A 15,173-nucleotide genomic window follows, 5' to 3' on the forward strand; every position below is an offset into this window, starting at 1 on the left:
CACGGATGTAGTCCCAACTACTCAGGAGGCTGAGGTGGGAGAATCACTTGAACCCAGGAGGCCGAGGTTGCAGTGAGCCGAGATCCCGCCACTGCCCTCCAGCCTGGGTGACAGAGTGAGACTCAGTCTCAAAAAAAAAAAAGGAAGGAAAACTGCGAACTGAAGTCCAGGCCTGGGCTGGGGAAATCCTCTATGGAGTGGCCAAGAGTCCAGATCCAGAGTCTTCAGGACCTAGTATGCTTATGTCTGGTCTAGGCTGGTATCATCAGGATCCCAGGATTGTATGCAGGTGGTGGGGTGGGGGGGCAGCAGTTTCCAGACAATACGTCCCAGCTGGCAGGGTGGGAGCCCCCACCATTCTCCCAGGGTTGATCTGCAGGTGGCTGGCGATTCTTGTTAACAGTGGCTAGAGCTAGAGCAGACCCAGGCTGTCTGCTGGAGGTGCTCACCAGCCAGAGTAGACCCAGGACACCTACATCTCCCATCAAAGAGAACAAATGTCAGAGAGACACAGCTCTTAGCCAGTCACAAAAGGGACCAAGAACCAAGGCCCCACTGCACAGATCCCCTCATATAAACACGAGGTAGGCATGAAAACTATGAACCTAGGAGCTTTATTATTTAAGCCCCAGAATGATAGCTTTGTTTGCCCTCCCAAGAAGAAATGCATCGCCAGTCAGCTGCTGAATTGGAATAAACGGAGGGAAGGGTGGCAAGAAAGGGAGGGATGAAGGACAGAAGACAGAGATAAACAATGTATTTAACAAGAACAAGGGATTTCTTATTAAGTAACCTTGGTCAGCAATCATATCCTACCCCAGAGTTAGATGATACTTTTAACTTACATCTAAACATTAAGTGAAACAGTGATCTTAGTTTTATCTCTTAATTAAAACAATGAATAGCTTTGATTTTCTCTGTACACTTTGTCCAAAAACACTCGTGCATTTCCTTGACGTGAATGTTCCTGCTGGTCAGTGTCTTTCCCCTGCCTGCCATGTGCTTTGCTGCTGTGGTGTTTCTTTGCTTGTTTGTTTTTGCAGAAACAATCCATGTTGGCGATATTGGTCAAGCTAAGTCCACTTGGGTAAATTCCAACTTGTCAAACTATTCTCCTTTTTTTTTTTTTCCTTAAGAAAATGGATTATATGTCCAGAATCTGTCCACCTCTCATGACATCTCTGGCTACCACCCTGGCCCAAGCCACCATCATCTCTCGCTGGGTCACCTTCATATCTCCAGCGCTTAGTCTTCCATCTTCCACCCCAGACCCTCAACACGGCAGCCAGAGGGCATCTCTGAGCAGGACAGTCTGAATGAGGCTTGCTCAGTTTTACCCGTGGGCATTTGTCACCACAGTCGTTCAGCCTCTTGGGATAGGATTTAAGTGTGTCCAAAAATATCTCCAGAGATTTGTGCTTCCGCGTCGACTGTTAGGAGGGCTGCTGCTTCCTAAACTGTTTGAATGTAAAGGCACACAGATGAACGTCAGAAAGGGCTGGGAGAAGCTTCCCTAATCAGGAAAGGAAAGTGGCACGCCACCCGTGTAGACAAAAAATAAAACACCCAATTTTAGTTTTATGAGTTGCTGTCTTGTGTGTTGGTAACTGAGTCACCAAAAGTCTGTTCTCCTTTGATTGCTAACTCCTCCGAAGTGACCTCGGGTCTTCCCTGTTACATGGTGGGGTTTGGTTGGTTCTGGTTTCTGGATGAGAATCAATAGGCTCGTGAACTTTCAACTTCATTGTGGGGTGTTGCCTTAATGGACGAAGAAAACAGATATTCCTGCTTAATTCTCAGAATGACTTCTAAACTAATGCTAAAGCAAAGTAATATAGCTGTCTTCATTATTCCATTTAAAACGTAGAAAAGTAGATCCTCTTACCATGTAAAAGGCTCTTTCATCCGAACTTATTATGAGGACTTTATTTTAAAAACCATGTGAAGATAAACATCTTTGTCCCAAGAGGCAGAGTGGCTTTATTTGACATTAGAAACCCATTTAAAATGGCAGATAAGAGCATGAACAAAAGCAAAGTTTTTGTTCCTCGAATGCCTGCTTTTGTAACGTGGGTGGATCTGGCTGTAGTCTTTAAGGTTATTAATTGGAACGAATGCTCCAAGGCTGCTCTCAGTTTCTCTGTCTGTGAAGCATTTTATATGGGAGCTCTGGGGTGACTCTGGGTCCACAGTCATGTTCACAAGCCATCTCTTCCGCAGGACTGCCCTGGCTTGACGGCTGTTGGCTGGGTCCCCAGATACTCTCAGGGCAAGAACTGTTGTGTTATAACCACCTGCCATCTGTTGGTGCACATTTTCTGAATTCTAGATGATGAATCACTTACTTCTCCTGCTGTTCCTTCTGCTGCCAAGACTAATTTACCTATTGGACTTTATCGGGAATATACGGGAGTAACCTATCGTGAAGGTTTGTCCTTTGCAAAGTTCCTACTCCATCACTAGGAAAGGTGGGGAAGGGTTTTCTTAGCATCTCCAGAAGGTGGGGAGAAGACCCAGTAGTAAATGTGGGATCCTCACTCTGGGGTCCTTTGCACATAAAGCTATAGCCACTGACTTCAGTAAGGTTTGAGTTGAGAGTTCAATGGTGGGTTCATATTTTCTTGCCAACACTTTCTTGCCAGGACACCCATGCTTGTCTTGAAGTGTGGCACCGGGTAAGCCCTCAATGACCATTGGTTAAATGAATGACTGAGGTCTGTGACCCCAAATGGGGCAAGGCTGACCCACCCAAAGCCACCAAGGGGAGTGTGCTAGGCCAGCTGAGCCCATTGAGGACAGGGGGCCTCAGCTGCAGTGCCACATGAGGAGCCATCAGGAACTCTGAATCCTGATTTAGTTTGTTCTTGCCAACCCTCAAAATCAGAGTACTTGGAATGATGTTTAGGAAAAATTCAGGTGACTCTTATCCAGACAAGCTAAGTGCTGTGACAGAAGCTGAGAACAGGAGCCCCGGAGCTTCTGCAGTGGGCATCGGAAGTGTCCAGGGAGGAGGACATGGTTCTAACAGTGGAACAAGTGCTTTCCCAATGAGAAAACTGAAGATCAGGCTAACACACCCCTTTGTCCAGTCGTGTGTGGGAGGTGAAGTCTTAGGTTAAAATACGAGAGGCACTTCTCCACTGACTCAGTTTCACACAAGTTGGTTTTTATTGTTAGTAACATCATCTTTTGTCAAAAAAAAAAAAAGAGTTTATTATGATGGTTTGAATCTAGCTTTATTCACATATCCTAAAATATTTCTATGCTTATGCCTTCCACTTTTTCCCAACCCCAAAATTCTAAGCTCACCAGCAGCAGCAGCAAATCCTAAGCGTAGAAGATTCTAACTCCTTTAAGCTTGCTCCATTTCACTCAAGTTTTCTAAAGCTTTCCTGTCTGGAGAAATTACCAAGTCCCAGGTGGGTGGCATTTTATTCTTACCACAGAGTAGGTGTGATTTTATGGGAGGCTCTTCCCCCAGCCTCCTAGATCAGACGTAGAGTTACATGCCCAAGTCCTGGTGGGAAGTGAAATTCCTGTACTTTTAGGTTCTGGGCTCAAGTTCCCTCTGCTGTGGTCATTAACGGGAAGAGGTGGCCAGTTGTGTGGGCCTGCCCCAGGCACCACTGGCCCCAGCTGACCTTTCCAATCAAAGGAATGGCTGACCAAACCAGGATGGTATTAAGAAATTCTATAAAACATTCAGAAATAACCTATTCTAGAGTGATCTGGGTGGTGTGGAAACAGTTAGGACAAGGCCAGCCTTCTTCTGCGCAAATGGCAGTGGCACCCATCTCCACTGCTAAGCCTCAGTACGCAGCAGAAACACTCCCAACCATGCACCTTATCTGAGCACAGGATGCGCTCGTTGCTGGGGTAGCCACATTTATATGCTTCTGGAACTCCTGATTCCTGCCTTCTCTCTGTATACCCAGGAGGCGGGGGCACACACCAGAACTCAGGGCTTCGTGATGACCAAGCTCTGGGGGAACAACATGCCCAGAACGTCTGAGTGTTCCCTACTTTGAAGGATGATTTGGCCATAAAAGGGATCAGATGAGTCATGGAGTCTGGCTGAACTTGCAATAGAAGAGAACATTGGCAAATCGTCCACATCATCACTTCAAAGTTGGAAACACAAGACCCCATGGTCTTCAAAGCAGCTCAGGCTAAGACAGGCTGATGTACTTCATGCCGGCCAACCAGACGCTTGGGGCACATGGTCTTTCAGTACAGGCGCAGCAAAGTAACACCAGACCAAGGCACAGCCCTCCTCCTCCAGAGGTTCTAAGTCAGAACAGGCACCTCTGTCACAGCTCCAAAGGACACTCCATGTTTGAAGTGGGCAACACACCGAAACTGGGGAATAAAACAACTGCTCCAGTCCCAGATAAGCCAAGGAGGTCGTCAGTACAAACCCGTTTAGACGTAGAGGTTTGTACATTTTAAAAACAAAAGATTCCATTACTGACAAAAGCAAAAGAAATCAGATTGCACTGGCTTTTTCTGTTTTGGAAGAATTCAGCCCACAAAGTAGCTACCAGAAGTTGTAAACCTAGTCAGTCTCTATTAAAAAGTAGCTACTGGGTAATCTATGCTCACAGAAGCAACTTACTTTCAAGCTCTAGAACTATTTTAGAAAAGCTGATGTTTTGGGGAAGAAAACCCATTCTTCCCTTCGATGCCACCTCATACAAATAATAAATCCCTAAGAAACTAACCATGCATGGCCAAGGGCTACTTCCAAAGACGGGGTCAACAGCCTGTTTCTTTAAAATACTTGCAAGAAACACAAATGCCAGTTAGATAGTTCCTACACCCTGGTTATTTACCAGACTAGAATCCACTCTGGGAAGTGTTTAATCCTGCATCAAATACAGAAAGGAAAGCATTGGCTTCAAGAGAATCAGAGTTCACTGTAAAGGCAAGCTGGTGTTCCAAAAGGACCATTAGTTTAGAAGGACCCAAAACTCTGGAAAGGAGACGTCGTGATCACCACTGTTTCAGGAACAGCCTTGGTAACTTGCCAGTTATGCTGGTGGCGGAGAGAATGGAACAGCTGGAAGGGAGCCTTCTCAGTGCACTTGGCGCAGGCACAGATTTCACTGCTTCAGAGGACACGCAGTGGAAACGAGAGTCCCACGCTTCCCAGTTGCACCAGGTCCACATGGCACTTGAAACAGGCTGCCTGGGAGGCCACGACGCCCAAGCATGCTCCTTTGCTCAGAGACCCAGGACCTCAGCTGGGTGGCTGTAGACTCAGGGCCACCCTTCCCCATCTTCCAGTGAGATGCCCAGCACAGACTTGTGGGGGATTCGGCACTCTTGTAGAGATTTGGTGAGGTCAGAAAATCGCCTCCTGGGCACCTCCATTGTTTCAATGCTGCAATGTCGGTAGGAGGTTTTGTTTTTCTGTTCAGCCACAGCAACAATGGTTTGCAAATCATCAGTTGGCCGGAAATGGCGTACAAACCTTTGGCCTGTTGGTGATCTGACAGCAAGCAGCAACCTTGGTTCTTGATCCGATGGTTCCTCCAGGTTTCCAGCCCTGGAAGAGCCCTGTTTCTTGGTTCGGACGATGAATTTCCTCTCCACGGCAAAAGCTTGAGCTCTGGAGTCTTGTTCACTTGTCTTCATGCTGCAGGTCTCCTCTTGGTAAAGAGCCTGGATACTGCTCAGTTGCAGTGAGCTGGCCTTTTTGGCGACGCTTTCCACAGCCTCCTCCTCCGGGTTCTTTCTGTTGATAGAAGGAAGGACTGGATACTTATTGAGAGAAGAGGAAGCTCCAATGGGAACTTGCTGCAGCAGCTCAGGGATCTCATCAGAAGCTCCCTGGTTTGGAGATTTGGGTGCACAGGCTCCTGGTTTTTGGCTGTTTGGCGACTCATAGGGTATGGCTGGAGGCGGAGATGGTATATGATGAGCGCATACCTCCGCGCCCTGGGATTTTTGCAGACTCGGTCTTGTCCGTCCCTTGGCGGACTTGGGCCTTATCATGTGCATATTTAGTGAGTTTGGCTGCCAAATGAAGTCGTTAACTGCTGTGCTGACAACAGTGCTACACTCAGGTGGTGCTATATTCACAGGGGCTTCTGTGGCCATTGCTTCTCAAGACCCCTAAGGAAGCAGGAAAAAAACAGGAGACCGTGGGTTAAACTTCCTGGGACTCCTAGATCCAAGCCATTCCCTCCCTGAGTGCCCAGAATAAGCACAAATTTCTGGCATCTAGAAAGGGGCACCAGCTGCAATTTATTCATTCAGGCATGCATTCATTTATTTTAGGCACTTGGGAGACATCAGCGAAACGAAGTCCTTGCAATGTAAATCATTATAGTGAGGAAAGACAGGGGTTAAAACCCACAAGTAAATAGGCATTTTCAAAGAGTAACAACTGCTATCAAGAAAATAAAAAGTATTGCACCTGAGCGTGATTAAGGTGGGGGGACTAATTCTTACTCTTTTAGGAGGGGGGAAGTTTCTGGTAAAAACCAGAAAACCTGCTGTGTTTCAATAAAACTTCATTTTTGGACTCTGAAATTTGAATTTCAGATAATTTTCATGTGTCACAAAATACGCTCTTTTGGTTCTTCTTCAATGATTTTAAAATGTGAAAGCTATTCTAAGTTCATGAGCCACACAAAATAGGTGACAGGCCGGATTTGGGCTGTGGGCCATCATTTGTTGGTCCCTGTCCTAGAGCAACTCTGGGCATATGCTAATTCTACAGATGTGTGAGCCAGAAAGGTAGAGTGATTTCCTGATGGTCACACAGCCAGCTGGTGGCAGAGCAGGAGATAGGACCCTGGTCTTGTGACACCCAGTCCTGTGTCCTCTGTACCCATCCAAGCTGCTTCCTGAGCCCAGCACATCACATTCACATTCTGTATGTCTGCTAGCTGCTTGCTTGCTTTTCTTTTTTTTTTTTTTTTTTTTTTTTTCTGACAGAGTCTCACTCCATCACTCAGGCTGCAATGCAGTGGCACAATCTCAGCTCATTGCAATCTGCGCCTCCCAGGTTCAAGCAATTCTTCTGCCTCAGCCTCCCGAGCTGTTCAGACTTCTGTCTTCCCAGCTACCTGATAAGCACCCTGGGGCCTCTGTATCTGGATCTCCCACCAAGAGTCTATGTGAGTGCTGGTTAAATCCGCCAGAAGCAATGAACTGAAGCATGGTGGGAGGCGTGAACATTTCTCTGTGCAGACCCGGAATTGCTAAACCACGACACCTCCTCTTTCATTGCCATCTTGGTGGCCACTTCACTAACACTACTACCAGCACCTCCTCCTCCCAATCTCCAGTTCCATCTTTCCCTAAACATTGCAGACATCTTGTTGGGCTCCCTGCCTCCCTCTGAGTCCTGACCACCACTGTGACTCCTAACTTTTCTGCTCACAAGTGAATCTGGCCTCTCCTAGCCTTCTAAAGACCTTCTGGTGACTTTCCAGTGATTCATGATCCCCAAGAAATAGCATATTTGGGAGCAAAGGACAGAGGACCGGTGTCACAAGGTGTGGGTTCAATTTCAGCTTCTCTGTCACTGGCTAGCTACCTGATCAAGGGGCAATCACTCTACCTTTCTGGTACAAAACTTTCCTCATCTATCAAATTAGCTAAATGATCTTAGAGGTATTACTTAAATACCTCAGAACATTCGTCTTTTTGTGTGTAACGTGAGGATAATAACATGAAATAATGTAGGTAAGGTGGGAAGCACCAGGCTTAGTGCGTGGTAGAAACTTAATTAAATGTTAAGGGTTTTTGTTGTTGTTGTTTGCTTTGGGTTGTCTGTTTAGTGCTTTCTGTGTGCTAAGTTCAAAAGCCTTCCTTGTTTTGCTCTAGAACCCCTTGTGTCCTCGGTGATTCTACTCCTAGTCAACCAGCTGGGTGAGTCCTGAAACTCATGCCTGCCCTGTCCACTGCACAGAAACTCAGGGAGGTGGATTGCAATGAGCTACCACCTATGCAGTTGCCTCAAAAACATGTGAAAAAAAAAAAATCCTGAGTTGATCACTTCTCTTCTAATTCCACATTTTACTTACCTCAAATTCACTTCCCGTAGAATGAGTACTTCCTGCAAATTCATTCCTTTCATCACAGAATCTTCAACATAATCTGAGCCTCTCAGGGTATGTATTCTAACCTTACCATTCTGTGCATGTAACCACTGCTGCCTGATTTTAGGGAGTATCTGCTTCCTCTCCACTCAAACCAGGACCAAACAAAACACAGTATCCCTGCATCTTCCTGATGTCCTGCTCAATTCAAAATCTGGGACAAAGCTACCCTCTTTTAAAGGCCTCTATGTCGGCTGCATTCTACTCACAGCCTGAGTCTCCCTCCACTCCCCATTTTCCACTTCTCCCTCGTCTTTCACACCCAGTCTGGCTGCTAGTAGCTCAGGAGCCTTCTCCTTAGCAAAGTTTTGGCATCAAAAAAGACTGCCCATCTCCTTGTTAATTTCATCTATTTTCTGATCAACTGTGAAGAATGTTTTTCCCCCTTTAGTCTCATTCTCAAGTCTTTCTCTGGCAATTAGCAGCTCTGCACTTTCACTCAGGATGGCAGGAGAAGGTCATAACTGTCCAACTGTTCTGCCAAAGATAAGCTCCACAGGCAAACCCACGCCCCTCTCAGCCCACCCTCCCCACTTGTGGAATGGCTATTAATTTGCCACAGCTTCTACAGAATTATCACAGGCTTGGCTTCCAACACCCACACATGCCTCAGGAAGGTTTAGCTGTCAGTGAGTTTGGTAACTTAGAAACCTCTTCCTTAACAACTTTGATGAGGAGAGTCATGTGTTCTCACAGGCTCTCTGTGGGATTATTTTTAACAGTAAAACTTGAGTATGTGCATGCACTTTCTATACCTTTTGGTTCTATATAATTATCCATGTTCAGGGGGTGTCACATTCAAGACACCCTGGTCATAAGATAACATGACTGTGAGCTATCTCAGAGAAAAACCTCAATTATGACTAATTCCTAGGAGCCCACTCATGGTTATTTAGAGACTAACACCTCCTTCAGGTAAAACCATTATATCCAACCTGCTTTCATAACCCACTGCCTCCTCCCGAGCACAGGGACCATCTGTTACACGGAGGGAACACCAGCTCTCCCCAGCATCCATCACATAGGGATGGGGCAGTGGGGGAAACAGGTGTTTGGGGATCTGGGCCAACTGTGCCTTTATATTCACACCTCAGGTCCCGAACTCTGCCCGCCGCCCTCAGTCCAGGAAGGCTCCTAGCAGCAGCCATCATTATCCCTGCTCAGTTCATTTCACCACCTCTAGGCCTGGCAGCTGCTCAACCACAAACTGATTTGACAAGATCTAGGCGTAGGCATCTACCAAGCTGCCAAGCTGAATAGGCGAGTGGCCTGTTTACTTAAACACAATAGCTGCGCCCCAGAGTCCTGCTAGGAGTCAGGAAGCAAACACTGCCAACTGTTTCCGAGAAGTTGCCAGAAGGGCAGGTGCCCATTCCTTAAGATTCCACCAAATCAACTGGAAAGAAGGAAATGTGGATGGGGGAAGCTAAAGCAGGGCTCCTGCTTTCTAAGGGTGCCCACCACCCACCACAGGGTCAGACCACCCTATTTCACTCACAACCCAAATCTAAGCCTACAGTATATGCAGTAAAATATAACCACCTACATACCATCTGCTGGTATATACCAAGATACATACATTTGAATTGGTCTTTTAAAACTGTATCAGTTAATCCTATCCGTTGCCACTCCCCACCCCCAACCCACACCCCCACTAGGCTTTCAGGATAAAAATGCTCTGAAGAACCAACAGGAGATGGTGGTTGGCCTGAGAATGAAAAAACTCTGGTACCATTCCCAGTTCTGCCCCAAACTAGTGATTAGAATACACTGTCCTATGCAGAGTGCCACACTGAACCACAAGCCACCAAGTGATCAAATGTTTGGAAAGAGAATTAGGGATGATTCCAGAGACAGAAGGGCAGGGAAGTGGTGGGGATAACTCAATTATGTCCAAGTTCCAGCGTCCTAGCAGGCAACAGGCTTAAGGGGTGGAGGAGGGATCTGGGGGAGGGGCGAGAAAGAGCGTTTAGAAAGTGAGAATTGACTTCAGTGAAAGAGCACAGGACTGGGGGAGGGTCCTTCTGGTTCCGGTCTCTGCCCTGCCAGAAACTGGGACGTCCTTTTCTCTCCCTGGGTCTGTGTCCCCATCGCTACATCCCAGCCTGGAGGGCATGGCCCAGCGGTTGCATAGGTCCCTTTGGTAAAGGTGAGCTCTGACGAGGCTTGCTTTGCCTCGGGACCAGACTTTTCTCCAGGTCCCTCGCCTGTCTCCCGGGGTTCGCGTCCCTGGGGCTGGGGCTGGGGAGGCTCTCATGTGCTGGGGGCTCGGGGACTGGCTTCCTCCGGCTCCTTCCAGGCCCGGCGGAGGCCGAGGGCAGGCCGTGGGGTCTGGCAGCCGCGCTCACCTAGCCGTTCCGCTCCATCCGCCTCCTGCGCCCGGCTCGGTCCCGCTGGTAAACAGCCCTGGTCTCCCGGGCAACGACGCGGGGTGGGGGGCCACGTGCTTCCGCTGTGACCGGAACCGGCCTGGGTCGGGTGGGGTCGAGTCGGGTCGGGTCCGGTCGGGTGGGGAGAGTGTTTGGGAGAAGGAGAGCCCTAGCCGGGGCGTGGAGGCGCGGGGAGCAGCACCACTAGTCTCAAACCCCGTTTCTCACCTTGGGTCAGGTCCTGACCCTCTCAGTGTCCCTGGTTTTAAAATGAGGCTGTGGGACTGATGGATTCTCGCAACCCCAGACTCTGAGTGGATGCTTCTAGGGTATCTGAGTTGCGGGGAGCAGGGTCCCCATCCTCAGTACAGCCCTTTCAGCGCCAGATCCCTGACCTCCTCATTTTCACATCAGCCTCCCACTCCGGGCCACACTGGGAACCTTATCAACAGCATCTGCACCTCCTTTGATGTCCCCAGCCACAATCTCTTCCACTTCCAGCCACTTGAGTCACTTCTGCTGTATCTGTTTTTCACCATCTTTGGGCTCCCTGTCCATTGCTGTCTCTGCTTTCCCCCTCGCTATCAACCTGCTTCTTCCCTATCCTGGCCCATCCCTCGGCATTCTCCAAAGGATCCTCCCTGCCCGAGTCCTGCTCTCCTTCCATCTGATGAAACACCAAACCAAATCAGTCCGCCTGCACACGGGGACTGAAGAAGTCTTGGCCAGCCACACACCTTGGTGTAACAAACACTAGGGCTCTAACCTCAATTAGACCCTCAGCCCTGCACTTCCATCCCCGACCGACCATTGGGTTCTCTCTCCCTCCTTTCTTCTTTCTTCCTTTTTTTTTTTTTTGAAGGGGAGACAGGGTCTTGCCCCTTCACCCAGGCTGGAGTGCGGTGGTGCAATCACAGCTCACTGCAGCCTGGACCTCCCCAGCTCAGCCTGCCTTGTAGCTGGGACTACAGGCGTGCATCACCATGCCTGGCTAATTTTTATTATTTTTTGTAGAATAGGGTTCTGCCATGCTGCTGAGGTTGGTCTCGAAGTCTTGGGCTCAAGTGATCCTCCCGCCTCAGCCTCCCAAAGTGCTGGGATTACAGACATGAGCCACCTCACCCAGCCTCTGCTTTCTTCTCAATAGCTATTTCAAAAGGTCGTTTTGCTCCCGAAACCTCCCACCTTTCCCTCTCCTACCTCCCTCCCTCCCTCCTCCCTCTAAGAAGATACCTTTACTGCCCTCTTAAGAGAAAAAATAGAAGCCATCAGATGGAAACTTCCTCAGCCTTCTGCCATCAGGCCTGCAAACTTGCCTGCCTACGCTTCCTTGTTTTTCTCCCTTCCTCCAGTTCTAATGTCTTCTGATTCTCTCCAAGGTGAATTGCTCCCCCGTGGGTGCTTGGAAGCCCATTTCTGACCACACAGCCACACATATACACACCCTCACACTCCCTCTGACCCTAGAAGATTCCTCCCGACCCTCCCTCATCTGCCTAATTCCCGTTCACCCTTCAGGTCCCAACCTCATGGATGAAGTCTTTCTTCCAAGGTGGAATTAAGATTTCTTCCAAAGAAGTCTTAACTGGACTATTGTCTGCCAAGCTCTGTTCTAGACTCATGGGATACGCAGATGAATAATTTACTGACAGTATCATTAGAAGGTAATGTTAGTAGACATGCACGAACCATAGATTCAGGCCAAGCATGGTGGCTCACGTCTGTAATCCCAGCGCTTTGACAGACCGAGGTGGGAGGATCACTTGAAGCCAGGAGTTTGAGACCAGCCATGGGCAACATGGTGAGGCCCTATCTCTCCAAAAACAAAGAAAAAAAGAACGATAGATTCATTATCTAGCATGTGGCAAAATATTTGCTATCTGGTCTGTCCTGGACATGTGGACACAGGATTGCGACAGGAGCACAATTCTAACCGTCTTTCAAGACGTTCACAATCTGGTTGAGAGAATGCTTTTCACGCTGATGAAGAGTTACAAATCAGATTATTTTCAATACAGTTTGAGCCCAGGGTAGAATAGCAGGCACAGGCTGGACACGATTAGATGCCAAGTGATTAGCAAAGACAAGGCAGTTCTTTGGGGGCCGTGAAAGAAGATCATTTCAGTGGTGGTGTTTCTGCTCATCTCAGAAGGGAAGGCCGTGACCCGTGGGAGTTGCTGGGGAGGGCCTGGGCTGGGCCGGGCCTCTCGTTTGGGTTGCCCCCTCACACACTCTGGTCATCCAGGAAGCTTCTGTGGCCCTCGGAATGTGTAAAAGATGGTGATTTTAGGAGCTGCTGGTTTTGCAGCTGAGTGCTGGAGGCTTATTTCTTGTTAATGATTCTGTCAAAAGTGTCTTAGCGATGCTCTTCAGCCCTTCAGCACCCACCCAAAAAAGATTAAAGTGGATTCTTCATCAGCTATTTTAAAATCACCTAAGAATTATGCAATCCTTTGGAGAATCAAATTGGCTTCTCACCTTGTGTGTGTGCGCGTGTGTGTGTGCGCGTGCCTTTGCCAGTGCACAGTGGAATGGCGGTCTGTTTAATGTCAGCAGTACGTGCAGTTAACGTCAGCAGTACATGCCTTTTGCTCTCCAGTGTTGTGTAATGCACAGCCCCAGGGGGAGGCAGGAGAGGAGGAAAGGAAGGCGCCAGTCCATTGCTGTGCCTCTGCTGCCTTTGTCCCTGACCTTCTATAAAGAGGATATCTTCAAAGGATGGACCCCATAATGCCTGGTGTCTGGCACATACCCAGAGCGGATCTCAGTAAACATGGGCAGAGATCATTGCCCTGCCAGCTGAAATGTAGACTCACCTTCCTTTCCAGCCATGACCCGATCTACTCTCCAGCTCTCTCCCTGGGCTGCAGCCAGCTTGCTCCCCAGATGGGCCCCAGCTTTTTCATCTCCAATGTCTTTGCTCATGTCTACCCCACCCTCCTCCCTTCGTTGAAGTTAAGCCAAACTGACTGATCCTCCAAGGCCCATCTTAAAAGCCATCTCTTCTGTGAAGCCCTTTCCTGACCACAGCCTCCCCACAAAAGCTCATGTGCTCTCTCTTGTCCAGTGGAACATGCCCAAGATGGCATTGTGCACCCTCCCTGAGTCGGCTCCTTTCATCTTCACAGTGCTCCTTCATGGAGGCATCGTAGCCGTCCTTTGGTTTAGAAAACAGTGGAGCCTCAGGGTTCCCCCTGCTGAATGAGCAGCAGAGCACTTTTACAACCCACATCCAGCTGTTTCCAAAGCCCACCCTGGACCCCAGAGTCCCACCCTCAAGCTCCTCACCTCCATGTTTCCCCCATAGCCCTTATCTATACTGTCCATTGCACTGGTCGTAGGGACCGCAGGCATGGTCTCTGATGTCAAACCTTGAGTCTGAATCCTGGCTCCACCACTTGCCAGCTGAAGACGTTAGGTAAATGATTCACCTTCGCTGGAAGCCAGTTTCCACATCTCCAGAATGGAGATGATAAGCACAGGATTGTTGTGCAGCTAAGATGAGAAAACACACGTGCCAAGGGCTTAGTGAGGGCTGACTCTCATCACATCATCTTCACTTACAGTGTACATCTCCTTCAGTAGGTTATGAGCTCCTTGAAGGCAGGAACTTGCCTGTCTCAGAATCCCCTGCTTTGCCCACACAGTGCTTACTTTGTGATAGGTACTCAGCAATGATGATGTTGGTGCTGATTCCAAGGCTAGCGTTTCCACTGAGTGATCCAGCAAGCTGCTAATTGGTATCCTCCCCAACCATATTTGGCTTGGAGTTCAAATGACCTCCCCAGGGGCTGGCTGAAGGTGGGAGCCCCAGTTTCTTAGCAGCTTGTCCTCACAGAGTGGTTGGCCCCATTTTGAATTGGTGACTTCTAGATTTCAGAGTCGATAGCCAGTGTCCTGCTCTGCCTGTCCTTGGTCTCATTAGACATGTGGATTGAGATCATGGGTAACCTTTAAGCAGAAGGTGAACCAGGTGGATATTCTAGTAGCAAGGCCAAGAGGCTGGCAGTTAGTCATGGCTCCTGTGATCAGCTTCCCGAGGGGATCTGCAAGAAGGAAGTTTCTGGATGATGAAACTTAACCCTTGAAGTACAGTCATGGGTCACTTAACAATGGGGATACATGCTGAGAACTTCATTGCTAGGCAATTTTGTCATTGTGCAAACATCTTGGAATGTGCTTACCCAAACCTAGATGGTCTAGCCTACCACACCTAGGTTATATGGTATAGCCTGTTGCTTCTAGGCCACCAACCTGTACAGCATGTTACTGTTCTAAATACTGTAACACAATGGCGGTTATAACACAATAGTACGTATTTGTGTATCCAAACAGATCTAAACATAGAAAAGATACGATTTAAAATATGGCATAAAATATAAAAAAGTGTATGCCCATATAGGGCAGCTACCTTATAATCTTATGGGACCACCGTCGTATATGTGGCCTGTCATTGGACCAAATTGTCATTATATGGTGCATGACTGTACTGCAGTTTTTTATTATTTTCCCCGTTTTGTTGGAAAATATCCAAAAATGTATAGCCTACTTTCCAGTCTTGTTAAGCAGAACACATCAAACACTGTAACTCACCTTGGCTACTGTTGACCAAATGTTTTCACCTTCAAGAGCCTGTGGAATCTTGCCGGCATTCTGTGGGGGGCCAGAATCATTGTCTGCACCTCTCTGG

General features: G+C 48.2%; 1 protein-coding gene across 1 annotated transcript; it reads right to left on the reverse strand.

The window, feature by feature from the left end:
- Positions 1-597: 597 nt before the first annotated feature.
- UBXN10 (UBX domain protein 10) lies at positions 598-10,537 on the reverse strand. The gene is made up of 2 exons (XM_011933993.1): positions 10,463-10,537; positions 598-6,117 (listed from the first exon to the last, which is right to left on the reverse strand). The coding sequence occupies exon 2, from the start codon at positions 6,100-6,102 to the stop codon at positions 5,260-5,262; it is 843 nt and encodes a 280-aa protein (XP_011789383.1). The 5' UTR covers positions 6,103-6,117; positions 10,463-10,537; the 3' UTR covers positions 598-5,259.
- Positions 10,538-15,173: the final 4,636 nt, after the last annotated feature.

This window comes from Colobus angolensis, unplaced genomic scaffold (assembly GCF_000951035.1).
Source record: "Colobus angolensis palliatus isolate OR3802 unplaced genomic scaffold, Cang.pa_1.0 Scaffold130, whole genome shotgun sequence".
Taxonomy (NCBI): domain Eukaryota; kingdom Metazoa; phylum Chordata; class Mammalia; order Primates; family Cercopithecidae; genus Colobus; species Colobus angolensis.